We start from the raw sequence: 20,881 nt of genomic DNA, 5'->3' as shown, positions 1-20,881 counted from the left end.
GGAGAGGGGAGAGGCTGGAGAATCCCAGAGATGGAGAACTCCAGAGACTTGGGTAGGAAGTAACCCAGGGAAGTATTGTGGGGAAATGGTTACAGAACCAGACCAAGGCTCAGTGTGTTTTGGTTGGAGCCCCACCAAGCTGGTGGCGGGCAACCCTGCCACCGATAGGTCCCTGGGTTGGGACCCAGTGGAGAGGGTGGGCCTGAGTCCCCCTATCCTGGCCACCATCCACCCCAGGGTAGTGGCCCCACTCACCAGTATTACGGATTCTGGCTGCTAGGTTGCACTGCCCCGAGAGTGAGGGCTATAGTACTGACTCTAGCCATTAGGTTGCACTGCCCTGAGAACAAGGGTCATATTAAGGACTAAGGCCACAAAGCTGTGCTGCCCGAGATGCGGGGCAGCCCTTTCAACTCGACTGTGAGGCTATGATGCACCTTTCCTCCTCCCCCACAGGGTGATGGGGGTGTATCAGCCGCGCTACAGAAGCCTAAATAACTTTGTGGATTTGGTGCAACCAAGGGAGGTACTGGCATGGTGTACTAATAAGAAGACCTACTTGATGTCTGACTAATTTGGGGCTTTGTCTTCACTAGGGAAAAAGTGTGGTATTTTACCACATGTTGACTATCACATGGATTGATGATTAGCTTGTGGTGGAAACCTCGTGTGGACAAAACAATTTTAGTTCTAACATGTATTATCAGGTTCAGGTTAACACTAGTGGCCGGCCAACACTTGGCATTTGACCGGCCAACAAGTTAATGTTTATGTTGACTTGCTATGTGTTAAGATGCTACTGTGTTGTTAACACTAGGATTTTATGAGGTGTTAGCTAACGTGGTGATATACCTTTTCTTTTCCTAGTCTGCATTCTTAAAGACTTCCTCTTAACTGTGACCCCAGTCCTGCAAATGATTATACATAGCTGCATGTTGGCACCATATCGGTTATTAACTAACAATCGCTGACTCGAGGTTGACGTTTAATTTATGCTGATTGAAAACGCTGGCGTGAATGGGGGTGACATTCATGAATACATCTTAAAACTAAAAAGTGAATTTTACAATCCCAATAAATCTTCTATCTAAAGGGCATAGACCCAGGAGCATTCTCCCATGAACTGTCACTTGCAAGGCCTGTGCTTTGAAAGCAGTAAATGCTTCTAGGCATTTCCTATGCATCTAGTGACTATGGATGAGAAAGGAATTGAAGAGGCCTTAAATGACAGACTAAGACCTTTCGCTGCTGCCCAAAAAGAGGGCTTCTCTCTTGCCAGTACTTTGGATAAAGCCACGTGGAAACCTAGGGGCATTCAAAGGTTCCTAGTCTTCCACAGCTTTGAAGGTGGCACCAGCTCTGGATTCACATTCCTCCTGATGGAACAATTCTCAGTAGACTTTGGTAAGAAATCCAATATGGAGTTCTTGGTGTATCCTGCCTACAGGTCTCCACTGCAGTGGGAGAACTTACAATTCCATTCTAACCTACCATATCATGCTGGAGCATTCCGACTGTTCTTTCATGGGGCCATTTACAACATCTTCAACCATAACCTCAAAATCGAGTGTCCCTCCTACCCTAACTTGAACAGGCTAATAGCCCAGATAGTGTCGTCCATCACTGCTTCCCTGAGGTTTGATGGTCCTTTGAATGTGGATCTTGCTGAATTCCAAATTAACTTGGTACCTTATCCCTGGATGCACTTCTCCATCACTACCTATGTGCCCATAGTTTTGGCAGAAAAAGCTTAGAATGAGCAGCTCTTGGTGCCTGAAATCACCAACGCTTGCTTTGAGTTCTCCAACCAGATGGTGAAATGTGACCCTCGCCAAAGCAAATACACGGCTTTCTGCCTGCTGTAGCAGGGGGATGTGGTGCCCAAGGATGCGAATGCAGCTATATAGCAACCATCAAAACCAGGAGGTCCAACTAGTTTGTGGACTGGTGCCCAAATGAGTTTAAGGTTGTTATCAACTACCAGTGATGTAGCTGTGGGAGACCTGGCTAAAGTTCAGCTCTTCTTTCAGGTTTGGGAAAGATACTCCAAGCATCACAGCTAAATGCAAGATGGGACAGATGCTCTGAGTATCTTTCTCAGATCCGAAGAAGAGCTCTGTGTGACTCGAGAGCTTGTCTCTCTAACCAACAGATGTTGGGCCAATAAAAGATATGACCTCACCCACCTTGTCTCTCTAATATCCTGGTTCCGACACAGCTACAGCTACACTGCATACACAGGAGAATGACATACTAACAGTGTCTGTTTAACACAGCTTACTTCTCCTGAGGAGTTCACTGTTTGGCCTCTTGTTGTTCACTCTTTAACCCAACATCCCATCCCACCTTCCCAACAGCATGCTCTTGGTGGAGTCAGTTAAGACACTAACATCTTGTCAAACCTCTAATCTACAGCAGGCCTTCCCTGTGTTATGACTAAAGTTAAGCATGCGGTCTGTAAAGCATTTTAAGCCTTGTATCTTCTTGCAATTTGCCATTGGAAAAGATGTAATGCTTTCAAAATTCTTGAATCAAATGTAGTATTTCCATACTGTGTTTTGGGGGTGGGAGGGCAGGGGGGAGAAGTGAGGGGTATTCAAACTCTCCCATTCATAGATTCCAAGGCCAGAAGGGATCATTGTGATCTAGTCTAACTTCCTGTATAACACATGCCAAAGGATGTTCTTGAACTAATTCCCATTGATCTAGACCATATAATTTAGAAAAACTGCCAGTCTTGATTTAAGTTTCCACCAATGGAGAATCCAAAACACCCCCATGAAAATTGTTTCAATGGTTAAACAATCAGGGTTATTTTTTAAAAAAAAATTGTCTTCCTAGGCTGAATTTAACTAGCTTCAACATCAAACATGCATTGGATTTTCTATCTTTGGCTGCTAGATTGCCCCCTACTCAAACTTTTGTTCCCCATGTAAGTACTTACGTTAAGATCTCTTCTTCTGTAAATGAGGGGGAAATGTGTTAACTCCCCGTGTTGCTACTTTTTGATGTACTTCTCCCTATCCACAAGCAAAGCCTTGGAGAACTAGAGCTATTTTATGAAACTGGAACCAGAACAAGTGCTCTGGGGGTAGGTGCTCTTTCTTATAAAGAATGAGATGCTATTGGGAGCTCTGCCAGGCACGGGAGTTCACTTGGCTAAAGAATTCAGTGTAATCCTAATGGCTGACTGCTGCCATAACGCTAAAGATGGAGCTGACCGTGCCCCCTTCTAAGGCAATGTTCATAGCCCAACAACTAATATTTTGTAACGACCCTTGTTCTTGGTCCCCCAAATGTTCACTGCAGCCTCATTCTCCACAGTAAACCCCAAATCATGCAACCTCTGTTAAAAGTGTCTTTGCAGGGGCCAGCTGAGCTTTTTGGGCTCCAGAACGTTTAGTGGTCTGATGGCTGCATTCATCCAAATAGCAGTGACTCAATGGAAAGCTTTATTTGGAACTATCTACAAAAGAACTGCTTACTACCCACTGCGAGACTTTCCCACACCGGAAGCTGTTTTTCCCTGGTGCATTGACAGTGGGCTTTGCCTCAAAAAGGGAGGAAAGAGTTAATGGTTCCCACTGGCAGCTTGTTTCTCTTGTGGGCTTGCTATCCTTTCTTGGAAGGGATTGCACATCCTCTGTATCTACAACAAAGCACAGGGTGTTTCAGAGGGAGACAGAGCACAAGAAAGGCTGATATACAGAGTGGCTCCTCTCTTCTCCAAATTATTCAAAGGTAAATACCTTTTTAATCCCTCTCCTCCTCCCCTCAAATAAACCTCAGAGGGAGTAGGTTACAACAGGAGTCAAGAGCTTGCTGTACACAGACTAACCGGAGTTGCTTAAATATACCAACCAATAATGTTTGGGAACATACATTTATACGAGCCTCGCAAAATTCTAATCAGCATTTACCAGCCCAAGTTCAAACTCTACTTCCCACCTTCTACTGTGCTGTCTGGGGAAGGCGGTGGGAACAAAGGTGTTCTTTCCTTGGTTCAAAGAAACAAATTCAGAGTGGGTGAGTTGAACTTGGCAAGGCTAGGTAACACACAGAGCTAGCATCGAAGTAGCATACAACTCTTTTTGGCCACGTTCCCATGCTGCCAGTGAGTGTTCAAGTCTCTTTTCTACTATTCCTTCTATCTTAGGTACTTATATGACCCCCATTAAAAAAGTATGAGTGCCTCTCAGTCTTCAGTGTATTTATCCTCACAACCTATGGGGAATTGAGGCACAGAGCAACTAAGTAATTTGCTAGGGACCTGAACTCGGGTCTCCCAGTGGCCTGGGCACTAGTCTGAGAGTTGGATCATCCTTCCTCTCTGTTTAGGATCTTGGCACATCATGCTGTGGCCTCTTGTAGCAGTTCTTCCCCTGAGAAGGCTCTGAAGGGGTTGATCCTGGCAGCATGGCACTGGGTGCAGCTCCTTGTCACAGCTCCAGTAGAGCACTCCCTCTTGATCACTAACCAGACTGCTGAGAGGGGATCTAGTTGTCGAATCCCCAGGTGTTTTAAGCCCATAGAGTCTAAATGGGGCCCAGGCACTGCCAGGGCCTCAGAGCTCTGGGGACCCTCTCAGGGCGCAGATCTGCTTTCTGGCCCCCTCTTAAAAACCTCCAGTCGAAGATGTGAGCACTCTGGGTTACTTCAAGGAGGCATGGGATAGGTTTAATGCTTAACACAAACAGCTGCTTTGCAGGGGGTTCTAAAACCCTATTGCTCTTTAATCAATGAGAAATACAGAGATCTATACAAAAATAATAAACCCTGCCCTGCCTCAGTTTCCTCACCACTACAGAGCATTCTTTGGGATGGGAGTCTGAGCTGTCGGGGGACCACCCAGCGTCCTTCAGCTCCAGCACGTCTTGGTTCTGAGATACATTTCTTCTCCCCATAGCTCACTACCTCTGACCTTGGCCACTCCAGCACCTTCCTTCTTCCTGCCCAGAACTTCCTATGTATCTCTCCAGGAGTCTTCTCCCCCAAGACTCTTTTTATAAACTGCTCTGCACCTGTGTCTCTTCATTCTGCTCTTTATTATTTCCACTGTCCAAACCCCCAGCTAGCCCATTGTCCCACAGTGCTGCACCCTGACAAGGCAGTCATTGAGTTCCACCATTGTCCCTGGTCTGACAAAGACATGACACTTCCCTGCCAGCCCTGCTAGGTGGTTTCCACATTCACCTAGAGGTATTCCGTGATACAGCAATTTTCTTAGTAACAACTTCATATCATCCAGAAGTCCTAAGTTGTACAGACAGAACCCTCAAATCATCACGCCCCTCTATCTCCTCCCTTTGAGTGACTCAGTCCTTTAGTGACTGCCCTCTCCTCTCAGGCTGGGGCAGAATCCCAAAGAACTGCCCACTGTTCCCTCATCCTCTGATGGAATAGGGCACAAAGTGCTCTAGGGCAGTGTTTCTCAACCTTTTTGATACCAGGGACTGGCTTGTTGCCCCCCTAAACTGCGTCAGGGAGATCTCAGGGACCAGCACTGGTCGAAAAACCAGTTGTTGAGGAAACACTGCTCTAGTGCATGGGACCCTGTTAGTGAGTCTCCAAACACCAACTGCTACACAGAGGAGAATCCTACTGATTTGCTGACCTCTGAAAACTTGCCACCACGGCATGGGAGAGGGGAAACCCATTAAGCTTATATTCCTAGAGGACCCCCTGGTCAGCAGAGGGATTCCTGCTGGTCAGCTGTCTTCAGAAGGAGGATTGTCAGGAAGACAGCCCTGCTGATGTTTCACCTAGACAGTATTTCAGTTGATGGGGAAGTTGTAGGCCTTGGGGCCTTTCTTGGTAAGAGTTCTGGTTATTAGGTGCATGGGTTTGTGCTTCTGAGGAACTTAGGTTGGGATCTGAGCTTGGGGAGATCAAATGGTACCTAGTGGGAGCTTTGAGATAAGCGGTTTGGGATTTGAGGAGGGGAGAATCAGAGGAGGGCGGGTGTGAGATGGAGACAAGGGGCCTACTTACTTGCCAAGGGAGGCCACAAGGCCCAAAACTTCCCCATCCGCTGACTTGGACAGTAATTTGATATAGGTAAGGAAGGAAAACCTCTGGGGAGCAGTACCATTTGAAGGTTGGAGGAGTGGAAACTGATCTGGGAGGGAAGTGGTATCTTCAGGAGGAATCAGCCATATCAGCTTGATGTTGCAAATAAATTGACATTACTGCTATACATAATATACTGGACGACTACTTGCATGGCTGAAGAGATGCAGCTTATCAAACACTGTACATTTAAGGAATGGAAGGGGAAAAGTGAGCCTGTATAACATGCTTACTGGTGGGCTGGCATATGCACAGGCAATGGGACTGGTGCTGACATTTTGTATTGGCTTTTTAAATATCTGAGGAACTATTTAGAGGGCTGAGATAGCAGAAGGGCTGCTCTTCTCATGGTAGTTTACTTTCTGGACTGTGGACAAACCCAGAACAAGAGCAGCTCTTAGATACATCAGCTCCATAAATTTCTCCTGTGAAAAATGTAAACACCAAGAGCAAATCCTGTACACAGCTACTCAGCTCTGGTTGTGTTTCTGAGGAAGCCAAGTGCATCACCCTACTGTAATGATTCAGTAATCTCTTCCTTCTTTTTAACAGAGGAAGGTTGGGTGGTGGGGGCATCTATCATACTTCCCTCTCCTCCCACCGAGACATGACCCGTACCTACAAATAGGGGGAGGGGAGGGAGGACAGTGGCTTCAGCAGATGCTACTGAGCATGCTCAGTCTGTGTGAGTAAGCTCAATACAAGCCAAGTAGCAATTCTGGGTGGGGGCACGTGTGGTAACTTCTTACCTAGTCTGGGGAAAGCTTGAAAGTTGAGATGGGGGTACAGCTTTAGCAATCGCCTCTCAGCATAGCTTTTGGAAAACTGTCCTTCAGTCTTGAAATCATTGTCTGTGGAAAACCTGCGGTTTGGAATGGAAAAACTTACTCAGAAGGGCTGCACCAATTTATGCTTGACGATCTCTGTAGCAAGCCCAAACACTGCATGGCTCAGTAAATGATATTGCTTTAAGACAGAGGTCCACTGAGTGTGGGGCGTGGCCCCCTAAGGGGGTGGGGAGAAACCTTCGAGGGGGGCATGGCAGGGCCTGGGCCAGCCCTCACTGAGGCGGGGAGGGAGCGCCACCCAGCCCTTCCCTGCCCCCAGCTCTGCTCCCATCCCGCCACCAGCTGCTCCACCAGCTGCTGGCCCTGCACCTGGCCCATCCCCAGTGTCAATGTGGCTCCACTCCCGGCCCAGCAACAGCCCGCAGCCTTGGCTGCAGCTCCATTCCCAGCCTGGGGTGCAGACTGGGGGCAGGACCAGGAGACGAGCTGCACCTGGCCACATGCCTGGCTTCTGGCACCCACCACAGCCCAGCTGTGGCTCTGCTCACATCCCTGCCTTCAGCCTCAGTCCCACTCCCGGCCCCAGACCCACCTCCAGCTGCAGCCCCAGCCTCGGCCCCATTACCCCTGCCTGTGTCCTCCCCCTGAGCCGCGGCCCCAATGCCAGCTCCGGGGAGGGGCGTGGACAGGAGTAAAAGGGGGCCCGATCCTCAAATTTTGGGGACTGCTGCTCTAAGATGAAGCATAACCCAAAGCAAAATTCCTTTAATGCATTAAGGGGTAGCAGCCTACTACTGCTGCCAGCCAATGGAATCATAGGCACCAACTTCTGCTCCAGCCGGTGGGTGCTCGACCCCCCCTCCACCCCTGCCTCGCCCACTCCCGCCCTTGCCCTGCCCCCATTCCAACCCCTTCCCCAAAGTCCCCACCCCAACTCCACCCCCTCCATGCCCCTATTCCGACTCCTTCCCCAAATCCCCACCCTGGCCCCACCTCTTCCCCGCCTCCTCCCCTGAGCGTGCCACATCCCTGCTTCTCCCCCTCCCTCCCAGCATGCCGCCAAACACCTCCCAGCAGCGGCAAGGCAGGAAGCGCTGAGAGATAGGCGGAGAAGCTGGGACGCACGCACTCAGGGAGGAGGTGGGGCATGGGGTGGGGGAAGCTTGGTTGCCGGTGGGTGCAGAGCACCCACTAATTTTTCCCTGTGGGTGCTCCAGCCCTGGAGCACCACGGAGTTGGCACCTATGAATGGAGTTATTCCTTTAGCTCAAGTGCCTGTGGTGCTGAAGGTCCCTACTGGAATCCGTGTTGACAGCCCATCTGGGGGAGGGCCTTGCGCTACAGAAATTGTAAGAACCAGAAATTGTGCTGTAGAAAACAATACTACACTAGCCCAGGGTGTGAAGGACTGGATGTTACCCTATAGGCCCCTCTGATATAAAAATGCAGAGCTTGGATATAATGACAAACCATACAAAACAGGGCCAAAGCAGAATGTGCAGAATTGTTCTCTTTGGCCACCTTGAGTCATGCAAATAATTTTTTACTGGTGATTAAATTTAATACACAGATTTCATCTTCAAAACACTTTTTCTCCCTCCCCCATGGCAGCTCATAGTCTTGCTACTTGTGCCAGGCTCGCCTCCAACCTATGAGTCACTGGAACAAAGAAGATAAAGTAACTGTTCAGTCTAAGAAGATCCGTGTTTGACCCTAAGCACCTCTGTATTCACACCCTACACACTACTGCAATGATATTGGTACAACCTGTGCCTTGTGAGGTATCATCTGAAAACTAACACCACACTGGTCAATAATATCATTGTGCGATATGTGTGACTATGTTACATATGGAGTTATGGATGTCCTCTGATTTTGTGTTTTAAAGTCTGTATTTGAAGACAGTAGAAACAGGACTGTCCAGGTCTTGAATACAAATGAAGCCATGTGACCAGTAACAATGGAATTACAATTTACATAGGCAGTAAATAGAACCATTAAAGCTCATGAGGTGGTTTGGGACTCAGTATGTCTAGATCATAAAGAATTGTGTATTTGCTTGGCTAACCAGCCTGGGCATCAGGCAGACACACTGAAGGCACATTTACATAAAAGGTAAACAAAGCCATGAAGCTAACAAGGGGAGGATGTAATGATTTAGCTATCACTGGGGGATGGAGACTGCACCCCGAGGAAGCCTTCCTAGTTCTTGAAACAGGGTCTCATGAACTTTAGGAGATGCTTTTCAAAGGTTTACTGGACTATAAAGAGAGGGGCAGTGAACCTCTACGTTTTCTTTCACTTAAGACGACAAGGGAAATTGGCACCTCGTACTTCTGTGGAAGGTCCTGACTGAAGGATAGTCAGCCACGGTGGACCAAGAGTAAGTGATGAGCAAAACCATTTTAAACAAAGACCGTACCTTGCTAGATTGTTTTAGATTATTAGATGCAGGTTTTCACTTTTAGTTCTTTTATTTGGCATCATTCAACCTATGTCCTGTCATTAATAAATTTATTTTAATCTAACCCCCCACAACCCAGTACTGTGTTTGAATTGAAGTGATTGTTAACTCCAGTTAATGTGGCAAGCTGCTGGGTATGGTCTCCTTAAAGGAGCAAACAAACGGTATTATTTCTCTTAGTGGTTGAGGAGAGGTGTGGACACTTCAGGGTAGATGGATTTGGGGAAATTCAGGACTGGAGGTGGGTGGGTGTAGGGTTCACTTCAGTAGCGTAGCTGGGGGGGAGCAGGGCAGCGGCTGCTCCCCCACTGAGCAGAACTGGTGCCTTTTTAATTCTTTGGTGCCTTTTAAATTTTTACTCACTCGGCGGCGCTTCGGGTCTTCGGTGGTGGGTCAGGGGGAGCGGAGATTTAAAAAGGCCCCATCCCCTGGTACTCACCCGGCGGTGCTCCGGGTCTTCAGCAGTACTTCGGCAGTACTCTCTCTGGTCTTCAGCAGCATTGCGGTGGCGGGGGGGGGCTGTCCTTCAGTGCCAAAGACCAGAGCGAGTGAAGGACCCGACGCCAAAGTGCTGCTGAAGACCCGGAGCGCCTCTGGGTGAGTACCAGGGGGTGGCGCCTTTTTTAATCTCCGCTCCCCCTGTTTTTTCCACCTGGCTACGCCACTGATTCACTTGGCTAGTAGTAAGCAGAGACCAGCGTGTGGCTATAGTGTAATAAGCAGGCTGATGGGATCCGAATTAATGAACCGTGGCTGCTTGTCTCAGACACTTAGTGCATGCTTGTATTCTGGTGGGGAGCATCCAGACTAGTGAGCTACAGCAGCAGAGCATTTTAAAGCAGATAGGGGAACAGGGCTGGTGGAGAGACAACCTTTCACTAGTCTGGATTGCACCCCAACATGTGACACCATGTCACTGGACTGACAAGGACCAGCGAGCAAAGAAATGGGGCACTGACTTCACCTGAACTGGAGTGATTTCCCAACCTTTCCCTCATCAAAATGTGTGCCTGCTTCAGTCAGCTGCTGTGTCTTCAGCGGGGGTAAATGAAGCTGACTCCTGGCATCGATCCCCTTTGGGAGAAATGGAAAAGAAATCAGATCTGCCTACATGTAGGTTGCAAGGGGAGTCATAAAAATTGGCCCGTAAGAGGAAAGGCAAATACTTTGCAGTCAACAAGGAGAACTTAAGAAAGTCATGACCCAGGGAAGAGAAGGCTTGGGTAAGCAGGAATCTCTCAGAGGAAGTAAAAGCAAATACAGTGAATGGAGAGCACTGGTGGAGAGCAAAAGAGGCTGAATTGTTATAAAGACAAAGATAGTGTATTGCTAACGACAACCTCAAAAATAATGAGTCAGGCTGCGAAAAATCATGAGATTGACTTGAAATCATGAGATTTAAAAATAAATAAATGTCGAATTCTCTTTAATCTGACTTCTGGTTTCCGAGCCTATGGGATACACTTGCTGCATGTTTCTAAGGTTTTAATTTGCATCTATGAGGACTTGAAACTTATGCTTTGAAATATGAAAGTTGAGATTATCATGTAATTGTACAAATTGAGGATCTGGGGCATTAAGAAAAACATCAAATATTGTGATCCTCGTGACAAAACTGAGGATATTTCCTTCCAACTCCTTGTCCACATTGCAGTCTAACACCACATGCTCAATTAATAATTTCTGGCACCTTTGCTGTGCCTTTCACACAAGGATCTCAGGCCCAGTCCTCAAAGGTATTTAGGCATTTAATGCCTATTGAAATCAAAAGGAGTTAGGCACCTAAGTATCTTTTGAGGATCTGGGCCTCAATGCTCTCCAAACAAACGACCAGTTTTACTCATTTGCTCTCCATGACCAGTTCATGCAAAGATTTGAACCTGTGTCTTGTTCACAAACTGGTCACTTAGACTATTTGCTATTGTGGTATTTGACTGCTCACCTACATCACATGGTGGTGTTTCTGCTCACTGATTGGAAGACTGTATGCAAACAAATAGGCAGGACTTGTACATGAACAAAAACCTGGTCATGCCAATATTCATGAACGGCAAATAAAAACAAGCATAGATACGGTGGGAGAGAAAAAATGCTTGGAACCTGAGTGTTTGCAAATACACACACAGTATACATTTTTACTCCTAGAGGTGGAGAAGGGAAAGAGTTATGGGGGATATTGTTGTCATACCACTTCTTATCTTTTGGGAAGCACTGAGATACTGTGGTGATGGGAGCCATATAAGTATCTAGATATGGTTAGCTACGTATCAATATTATCTCTATTTTACAGATGGAGAAAATGAGGCACGTTAGATTAAGTGACTTGCCCAAAGTCACATCGGGAATTAGTGGTATTAGTAAGACTAGATCCCAAGAGCCCTGACTACTCATCCTCTGCTCTAATCATTGGATATTATCACTTCCTCATAACTCAAAAGGTGCAACCCTGGACCTCTGTAAATCTCAGCATTACAAGGGCCATGTCCTTTCCCAGTTTAAAAATTAGCAGTGAAATGTTTTACCCTTCTTAAGTGCTCTTTGCAGAAAAACTTCATGGGGGTGTCCTTTCTTTGACTGGAATTCAGGTCAAGAAGGGGATTATTAGTCACGATCAGTGTTGTCTTGTCTTGATTGAACTCTGAAGATCTGCACATAAGTTTGGTGTATCTCTTGCGGCCATTGAGATAGTCTTGAAATTTAGCATCGGTCAGCGGCACAAAGTACTTTGCCTGTACAGGGGTAAAGTGGGATGTCTGGGTTAGAAGTGCCACCTCCATTTTATTCCAGGATATAATTGCTATTGAACTCACTGAAAACGGCATTTCAGAAAAAATTGCTCCCCACTTCCCTCTGCTGGTCAGAATGAACCCATAGCAATACATACAAACATCACACATAAGAAGCCACTAACTGCCTCCTTATGGGTGTGTAATGACCCATAATAACATCCACATCAGGGGTGGGATCAGCAGGGTTTGAACCTCAGAACTACAGTTAAGCATTGGAACAAATTGCTGAGGGAGGTGTAGAATTCCCTAATTGGAGATTTTTAAGAGCAGGTTAGACAAATATCCACAGAAGAGGAATATCATGGGCAGCGGCAGTGTGAGCTACCTCCATTGCCCAAACCCTGTCTTACAGCTGAAGGAACACCTCTGAAGTAGCAATGAAATAAGCCCTCAGGACCTATGCTAAAAATGCCAACAAAGAGGTCACTTAGTACCAACAGTGATGATGATATTCATGATGTCAACGCTTGCCCAGGGGGAATAGGACTCACAGCAGTAGGCTTGTAGTGCTTGAATTTTAATGCTCCAGTAGAAAGTAGTGTTGGTTACAAAGTGGTTTACTTACCAGTTTGGGATGGTAACAATACTGCTCCTCATTTTGTAGAAAAAACTTGCTCATGTTCTTCTAAATCAAACTATGAAATTAAATAATATTTATTATCTGGATCCCAAAAGCCCTTTTCCCAGCAGTGCTAGTATGATAGCCACTGTCTTAGCCAACAGATAGTGGATTTTACCAGGGACTCCAATACAGAAAACATGAGCAACTACAGCTTGAGCTATAGTCCATATTTTATAGCTGCTAGTTGCAATGATTTATATCCTCTGTGGATCAGGCACAGTGGGAGATCTGTAACACACACTCACCAGTAGGCTATGCTAGCCTCTGTGGCTACATGTTCAGCAGACCAGGCTAGCAATGTAAATACGTCCACCTAAATTACTGCCAATGGTCAACACATTTTTCTTCTGTTTAAGAAAACCTTTGTTTACCCTTTATATTATGGTTCCATTAATAAATAGGTTATACATGGGTCATAAATAATTAGATGTTTAAATAAATGATTAATCAATTGCTATAAATTGATACGGACCAACAGGTCAATAGATTGCTTATAATCACAGCTTACACCTTTTGACTCCTTCTTCTTCTTTCTACTTCCCTATCTGGAGTTGGCGACTTTTATAGCCTTCTTACAAAATTTATGATTGTATGCCAGACTGTCATCCAGATTGGTCTCTCTGAGGTTGATTTATATCTGGTCCGTCTACTAAGTCATTGGTCTCCCCCTTGGTAGTCTTCTATCCACAAACGTTGCAAAAGCCATCCAACCGATACAGCTCTTGGGTTTCTGCTGGATGTGACCATACCAACATAGCCTATCTTCCCTCAACTTGCCTTCAGTTGGAGCAACCTGCATTAGGCCTCTTACAAACCTCATTTTGTTTTCTATCATGGAGTGGCCAACCATTTGACCACTTCAACTGAGGAGAACATATTGATTGCTTTTGTGGCTGGCCGAGTCTCTGTTCCATATATTAAGATGGGTCGAATTACAGTTTTATACGTTCTATCTTTTTAACTTTATTGGCATATTTTTGTCTCACAGAACTGGAATCAGCTCTAGTCATTTTCACCAAGCAGCTTTAGTACAAGGCCGGGCATCTCTAAGGAAGGCATCATTGTCAGCAACCGTTGATCCTAGGTATTTAAATTATTTCACTCTTCTAAACTCTTCCCTACCTCTTTTGGAGATATCTTCTATAACACCTTTGACTGATATGTATAAAGCCATCTAATGCACACCCACACACTGCTCATGTTGGTACAAAACTTTAAAATATGCATTAATCATTTATTAACCCTTTACATACTATTTAGAAATGGAGGACTTGTGGCACCTTAGAGACTAACCAATTTATTTGAGCATGAGCTTTCGTGAGCTACAGCTCACTTCATCGGATGCATACTGTGGAAATTGCAGAAGACATTATATACACAGACACCATGAAACAATACCTCCTCCCACCCCACTCTCCTGCTGGTAATAGCTTATCTAAAGTGATCATCAAGTTGGGCCATTTCCAGCACAAATCCAGGTTTTCTCACCCTCCGCCCCCCCACAGACAAACTCACTCTCTTGCTGGTAATAACCCATCCAAAGTGACCACTGTCTTCACAATGTGTATGATAATCAAGGTGGGCCATTTCCTGCAGAAATCCAGGTTCTCTCACCCCCCTCCAAAAACCACACACACAAACTCACTCTCCTGCTGGGATTTATGCTGGAAGTGACCCACCTTGATTGTCATGCACAGTGTGGGGAGAGTGGTCAGTTTGGATGAGCTATTGCCAGCAGGAGAGTGAGTTTGTGTGTGTGTGGGGGGGGGTGAGAAAACCTGGATTTGTGCTGGAAATGGCCCACCTTGATTATCATGCACATTGTAGGGGGAGTGGTCACTTCGGATGAGCTATTACCAGCAGGAGAGTGAAGTTTGTGTGTGTATGGGGTGGGGGAGTGAGAACCTGGATTTGTGCTGGAAATGGCCCACTTTGATTTTCATGCAGGTTGTAAGGAGAGTGGTCACTTTGGATAGGCTATTACCAGCAGGAGAGTGAGTTTGTGTGTGTGGTTTTTGGAGGGGGGTGAGGGGGTGAGAGAACCTGGATTTCTGCAGGAAATGGCCCACCTTGATTATCATACACATTGTGAAGACAGTGGTCACTTTGGATGGGCTATTACCAGCAAGAGAGTGAGTTTGTCTGTGGGGGGGCGGAGGGTGAGAAAACCTGGATTTGTGCTGGAAATGGCCCAACTTGATGATCACTTTAGATAAGCTATTACCAGCAGGAGAGTGGGGTGGGAGGAGGTATTGTTTCATGGTGTCTGTGTATATAATGTCTTCTGCAATTTCCACAGTATGCATCCAATGAAGTGAGCTGTAGCTCACGAAAGCTCATGCTCAAATAAATTGGTTAGTCTCTAAGGTGCCACAAGTCCTCCTTTTCTTTTTGCGAATACAGATTAACACGGCTGTTACTCTGAAACCTATTTAGAAATGGAAACTTAATATAAAGTGTGATCAAACCTTCTGTCTAAAGTTAATATTTTCCCCATCATATTTTACAAACCATATTTATATGGAAATGAATCTTTGTTTCTTTGCATTTCATCTACTGCTGCCTATTACGCTATCATCTTACATTTATATAGCATCTTTCAACTCAAAGGATTTCAAAGCACTACACAAACTGTATATGTCACAATCATTTCTCTCACCATGGAGGTATGGCCGCCTCTGTGGTGTAAGGTGGTAGCCGTTTAACTGCACACAGCAGTTTAGGACAGTAAGTATAGAAGAATGCAGTAGGAATATCTGAAGGCTAATGGTAACTACCCAAGTTGAAATTTTGGCCAGGACACCAGCTTCAAGGTGTATGCTTTTGCAAAAAGGCCAACAGAGTAAATCCAAATAAAATAATTAGTTACAAAATATATATCACAACTGTTGTGCACTTTTAAAGAGTTGCGATGTTTTACCCCACCTATGGAAGGTATGTATTGGTGGATGAATTAATTAATCCCTATATGTAGAAACTGGAAGCAGATAGTTCTGGAGGGAGAAAAAATATTGTAGACCTAACAAGAGTTGTGCCCAATATCACCTCAGTCACTTGCTTGTATATTTCTATCTCCTCTTCCATCCTTTGCCTTTTTGACTGACTAAATTTAAAGATCTTCAGGACAGGAAACTGTCTAACTGTAAGTCTGTGAAGCACATACCACACTTTAGGGTGCGATGAAACAAACATAGCTGAGAATCACTTATCTCATGTCATATAAGGGTTAAAATTTTCAAAAGTGCCTCTGTTTTAGAAGCCTTAATCCCATTGAAAGTTAGTGTAATTGATGTAGTTTATAGTTGATTTGGAAAGGTAGAAGGAGCCATACAAATCACTGAAAGTAAATAGGATTTAGGACCCTAAATCACTTAGGCATTTAAAACTTTTACCCAGGGCCCCTTAACGGCAATTTTCAGTCACTATTGACCCATGCTGCATTCAAACTTGTGATCTATAGGCTAGATTCTATGCATACTGAAGTCAATTACAAACTTTCATTGACTTAAATGGATCAACTGCTATAGGTGAACGATTCTGTAATCCATCACAAATCCCTTGAGCTATCCAGTCCACTCAGATTTTATTAAACTTCTTTTAACTCCCACAATATAACAATTCTCCATATATTAACTGAATTCTAACCAAAACATGATTGTCTTTGAGAAAGCCAAAAGACATTGGCATAACATACCTATGAGGACATCCAGGGAATGGCATAGTTCCAGGGGAATGAGAAGACCTTATGGCTGGTGGCTTGTTCATTTTGAAAATGTTTATGGCTAAACCTGATGCAGATTGGATGCCAGGGGGTTACTTGGAACATTGGTTACCCTCATGTACCATTTCTAAATCAGGGATTATGACATTCCTGTACCATCTTTTCTTTGGACCTTGAGAACAGTGGTGAGGTAACATCTGCTAGTGGTGAGAACCAAGAACTCCTGAATTCTTATTCCAGCTTTGCTAGTGGTTTATGGTGTAATCTTGGATAAAGTCACCAAACTCCTCTCTGCCACCGTATCTCCATCTGTAAAATGAGGATAATACCTACCTCACCAAGATGTCGTAATTAGTTACGATTGGTAAAGCACTGATGGCAGGACTAGTTGGAACACGTGAACCTGCAGGCAGAGAGTGAAGGATAGAGAGGGACGTGGACTGGCCTTAAAGCCTATTTCCTTCATCAGTATATCACCACAGTTTCTAAAAATTCTGGAAGAGGAAGGATGGCGCAGTGATTAGGGCACTAGTTTAGGGCTTGGCAAACCTGTATTAAATTCCCTGCTTCCCACAGATGTCCTGTGTGATTCTTAGAGTCTCTGTGCCTCAGATTCCCATCTGTGAAATGGGGGAAAATAGGACTGCCCTACCCCTACCCTGCCCTACAGGTGGTTTCAGGGTAAATACATTGAAGAGTGTGAGGTGCTCAGATGCTACGGTAATGGGAGCCATATACAATGAGGAGGACAGACAAGGACTTACTCTTGCTCATGGCAGTACACTATTTTACACTGCTCTCAGGGAGGTAAAACACGACTTGTAGAGTGGCTGTTTCTCACACTCGTCCACTCCCTTCTTCTGTCTCCCCCACCACCAGAGAACATCGTCTCTCCTCCAAATGGGGCACAGCTGAGCTCCAGCATAGTGGCTGCAGGGGCCAGTGGCTGTTCACAAAATACCCACTGAAATGTCTGGATAAGGATGCGGGGGGGGGGGGGGGGGAGGGACTGGCCCCTTTGCATTTACAAAGTATCCAGCACACCGTGCAATGGCAAAAACAACTGAATTTTAGCCACCTTAGGGTCTCATACAGGTGCTCCAACCAAAGGACAATACAGCTGTTTTAATAGCCTTTGACCTTGTCCAAACCAGCCAGCCAGTCCTTGGTATTACCTGGTCTGGCCTCAAGCAAGTTTAAAGTGTGTGCAGATGGGCTAGATTCTGCCAGTGTGAACACAAGGGAGAAGGTTTCCCTGGTGGAAAGAAGCTGCACCTTCCTCACAAATAGTAGGCCAGCAATACCCAGAAAGTGATGACACTGGCTAGGGTGAGAGCAGAGAACATGCAGGTTCAGGACATCACCTCAGCAGCATCCACCAGCAAGACACAGGGAGCCCAGACCACAAATGAAAGCTAAATCATGAGGGAGGACAGCTGCAAGACTACCTGCTTTCCCGCAGGGTGAATCCAGCTGCTGGATGTAATTCATGTAATTTACAGTTGCCAAGGTAGGTGGGGCCATATACCTCTCTCTAACAATAGGTAACATGTTCCTCCTCACCTGCTGGTCAAACAACACTGAATGGGCATTGAACAAGAGTGTATTTCAGGTGTTGCCCCTTTAAAAAGAAGCAGCTGGACTGTTGGGGTCTGAAAGTTCATTCCATGACAGTTTGAAATAGCAGCTGAGCAGTTCAGACAACAGAGGGAGGAGCAAAAGATCCAGAGAGAAAAACAGAGGTTCATGGGGAAAAGAATTCAGAGGGGAAATAAGAAAAAGAGAGAACTCAGTTGCTGAGAAACCAATTGGATGACAAAAGGTGCAGAGCCCAGAGAGATATTTGAAAATACAGTGGGAGACCAAGGGAAAAGAGGGAACACAGAAAAAGAAAATGTCTGTTGAGAGCCAAATTTTGTCTTCAATTTAGACCCCACATAAGTTAACAGAGTTACATGAGGGTAGCAGAATTAGATTATACTTACTTGGATTTACTCATTTTTCCTGGCACATTTAAATAACTTTGCTTCTTTTTTTTTTAACTCTTCCATATCCCATAACTCTTCCATATTCATATATGTATTTTTAAAATAGAAATAAACACTGAAGAAAAGTACCAGATTGCCAGCTCTGAAGTCCTATATTTGTCCATGGAATATGGACAGGCCCAGGAAACAGCAGTACAAGCTTCCTCATACTATCCCCAACCAACCTCTAGGGAGGAGGAAATATTTCACACTAGGCGTCAGATTTTATGCTGGGAAAGCCACTAAAGAGGCCAAAAAGCATCTGTTGTGTTGCTGATATTTGCCCTTGTGCTGGGGATGTGGACCTGTGGCTGGAGGCAATTGAACTGAGAACCTCCAATGCATTTGTCCTGTTTTTATGTAATGCAGGTGTAACACAAGTCACTGGTGCCTCTCTGGCTTCCAGTAGTGTCTGGAGCACATCGACGTTTATGAATTTGATTCTGGCTTTGAGCTGAGGGAGGAAAGAGCCTTTCTGATCCAGGTTTCCCAGGTTCAATCCCTGCCTCTGGCACCTCATCCAGGGGCATCATATTATTACACAAGGCAGAGACCTCAGAGCCCCCCCGGGGGGGGGTGCTTGTTTTGACTCTCTCTCTTGTTTACTCAGAGGCAGAATGTTGGGCCCAGAAGGTTCTATGACAGTTGGAAGTGACAGTTCAAGCCCCACCTGCAGGGGGCGGTTCTGAGCCAAGCTTGCTCCTCTTGGGCCGACCTAGCACCAGCAAGCGTGAAATGCCAATAATCTTACCTCAGAATATAGAGATTGTTGTGACCAGTTTATTTCATGCTGGCTTCCAGGCCAAGATTTTCTCACTAATGTCCCAGTCTGGACCGTAGGCTTCATGCATTGCTATCTCCCCAGATGCTCCAGCCTTTGATACAACAGTGTGGGAAACTGATTAGGATTAAAATTTTGCCTGATCCTGGCATAAGGATTCCTATGTATTAATTCTCTACACCTGTTGCTTCCTGCTATTCAAAATAATGCTGACCCATTGCAATTGTGGACAAAGCTTGTGACGTTTGGAGGAGACTTGGTCCTGGAGCCAGCAGCTTCAGATCATTACATCATCACATTTTCATGGGGGAAAAATAGTAGATATTGATTATGGCCTGGGAGTGCTTAGATAAGAAGATAAGAATGTCTGTAGTGGGTCAGACCAGTAGTTCTTCTAGCCCAGTACCCCATCTTCTGACAGTGGCTGGTGCCAGATGCTTCAGAAGGAGTAAAGAGAACAGGGAAATTATTGAGTGATCGATCCCTGTCATACAGTCCCACCTTCTGGCAGTCAGAGGTTTAGGGACAACCAAATCGTGGGTTTGCATCCCTGACCATCCTGGCTAATAGTTATTGATGAACTGTCTTATGTGTGTTTTTGTACAGTGTCTAGCACAGTAGGGCCCTGATTGGGGTTCATAGATAGTATTGAAGAATGTTTGATTAGGAGAGGAAGAGAAAGAGACTACAGTGTTCTTATGGGCTATGGGAGGCAGTTTGGGTGTGGGAGGAGGCTCAGGGCTGGAGCAGGGAGTTATGGTGTGGGAGGGGGCTCAGGGCTGAGGGTTGGAGTGCAGGAGGGGATGTGGGGTGCAAGGTCCGGGACGGTGTTAGGGTTCAGAAGGGGGATCCAGGCTGGTGCAGGAGGTTGGGATGCAGGAGGTTGGGGTGCAGGAGGTGTGGGCTCCAGGAGGGAGTTTGTGTGCGGGGCTCAGGGCTGGGGCAGAGGATTGGGGTACTAGATAAATTCATGGAGGATAGGTCCATCAATGGCTATTAGCCAGGATGGGCAGGGATAGTGTCCCTAGCTTCTGTTTGCCAGGAGCTGGGAATGGGCATTACCTGTTCTGTTCTTTCCCTCCGGGGCACCTGGCATTGGCCACTGTTAGCAGACAGGATACTGGGCTAGATGGACCTTTGGTCTAACCCAGTATGTCCATTCTTATGGTGTGTGGGAGGGGGTGCGGGCTCCAGGAGGGAGTTTGGATGTGGGAGGGGGCTCAGGGCTGGGGCAGGAGGTTGGGGTGTGGGAGGGGATGTGGGGAGCAGGCTCCAGATGGTGCTTACCTCAGGGTGCTCCCCGGAAGCAGCAACATGTCCCTTGGCTCCTAGGCATAGGGGCGGCCAGGCAGCTCTGCATGGTGCGCACTTCCTCCGCCTACAGGCACCACCCCACAGCTCCCATTGGCTGCAGTTCCCGGCCAATGGGAGCTGCAGCGCTGGTGCACGGGGCCGGGGCAGCATGTGCAGAGCCCCTCTGGCCATCCCTCCAACTAGGAGCCAGAGGGACATGTCGCCACTTCTGGGAGCTGAGCGGAGCCAGGTAGGGAGCCTGCCAGCCCCGCCAACTGGACTTTTAATGGAGCAGTCAGTGGTGCTGACTGGAGCCACCAGGGTCCC

At 46.2% G+C, this 20,881-nt stretch overlaps 1 protein-coding gene and 1 pseudogene across 1 annotated transcript; one reads left to right on the top strand and one right to left on the bottom strand.

Annotated features, from left to right (window-relative positions):
• Positions 1 to 1,193: 1,193 nt before the first annotated feature.
• On the top strand, positions 1,194 to 2,026 carry LOC102937941 (annotated as a pseudogene).
• A 1,426-nt stretch (positions 2,027 to 3,452) lies between these two features.
• Positions 3,453 to 12,841, bottom strand: TSGA13 (testis specific 13). The gene is made up of 5 exons (XM_007055960.4): positions 12,676 to 12,841; positions 11,844 to 12,050; positions 10,286 to 10,395; positions 6,819 to 6,931; positions 3,453 to 3,649 (listed from the first exon to the last, which is right to left on the bottom strand). The coding sequence occupies exons 1-5, from the start codon at positions 12,727 to 12,729 to the stop codon at positions 3,453 to 3,455; spliced, it is 681 nt and encodes a 226-aa protein (XP_007056022.2). The 5' UTR covers positions 12,730 to 12,841.
• Positions 12,842 to 20,881: the final 8,040 nt, after the last annotated feature.

The sequence above is a fragment of the Chelonia mydas genome, chromosome 1, assembly GCF_015237465.2.
Source record: "Chelonia mydas isolate rCheMyd1 chromosome 1, rCheMyd1.pri.v2, whole genome shotgun sequence".
In the NCBI taxonomy this organism is placed as follows: domain Eukaryota; kingdom Metazoa; phylum Chordata; order Testudines; family Cheloniidae; genus Chelonia; species Chelonia mydas.
The sequence above is the reverse complement of the archived record's forward strand: the minus strand, read 5'-3'. Positions and strand labels throughout refer to the sequence as shown.

What these genes read in the sequence shown, in the direction of transcription:
- TSGA13 (XM_007055960.4), bottom strand. Translation starts at nt 12,729, where the DNA reads ATGAGCAAGTTTTTTCTACAAAATGAGGAGCAGTATTGTTACCATCCC. An exon ending in ATTGTTACCATCCCAAACTG is followed by an intron (nt 12,051 to 12,675) that starts GTAAGTAAACCA and finishes ACCCCTGTACAG; the next exon opens with GCAAAGTACTTTGTGCCGCT. An exon ending in TCAAGCTTTCCCCAGACTAG is followed by an intron (nt 3,650 to 6,818) that starts GTAAGAAGTTAC and finishes GCTTTGTTGTAG; the next exon opens with ATACAGAGGATGTGCAATCC.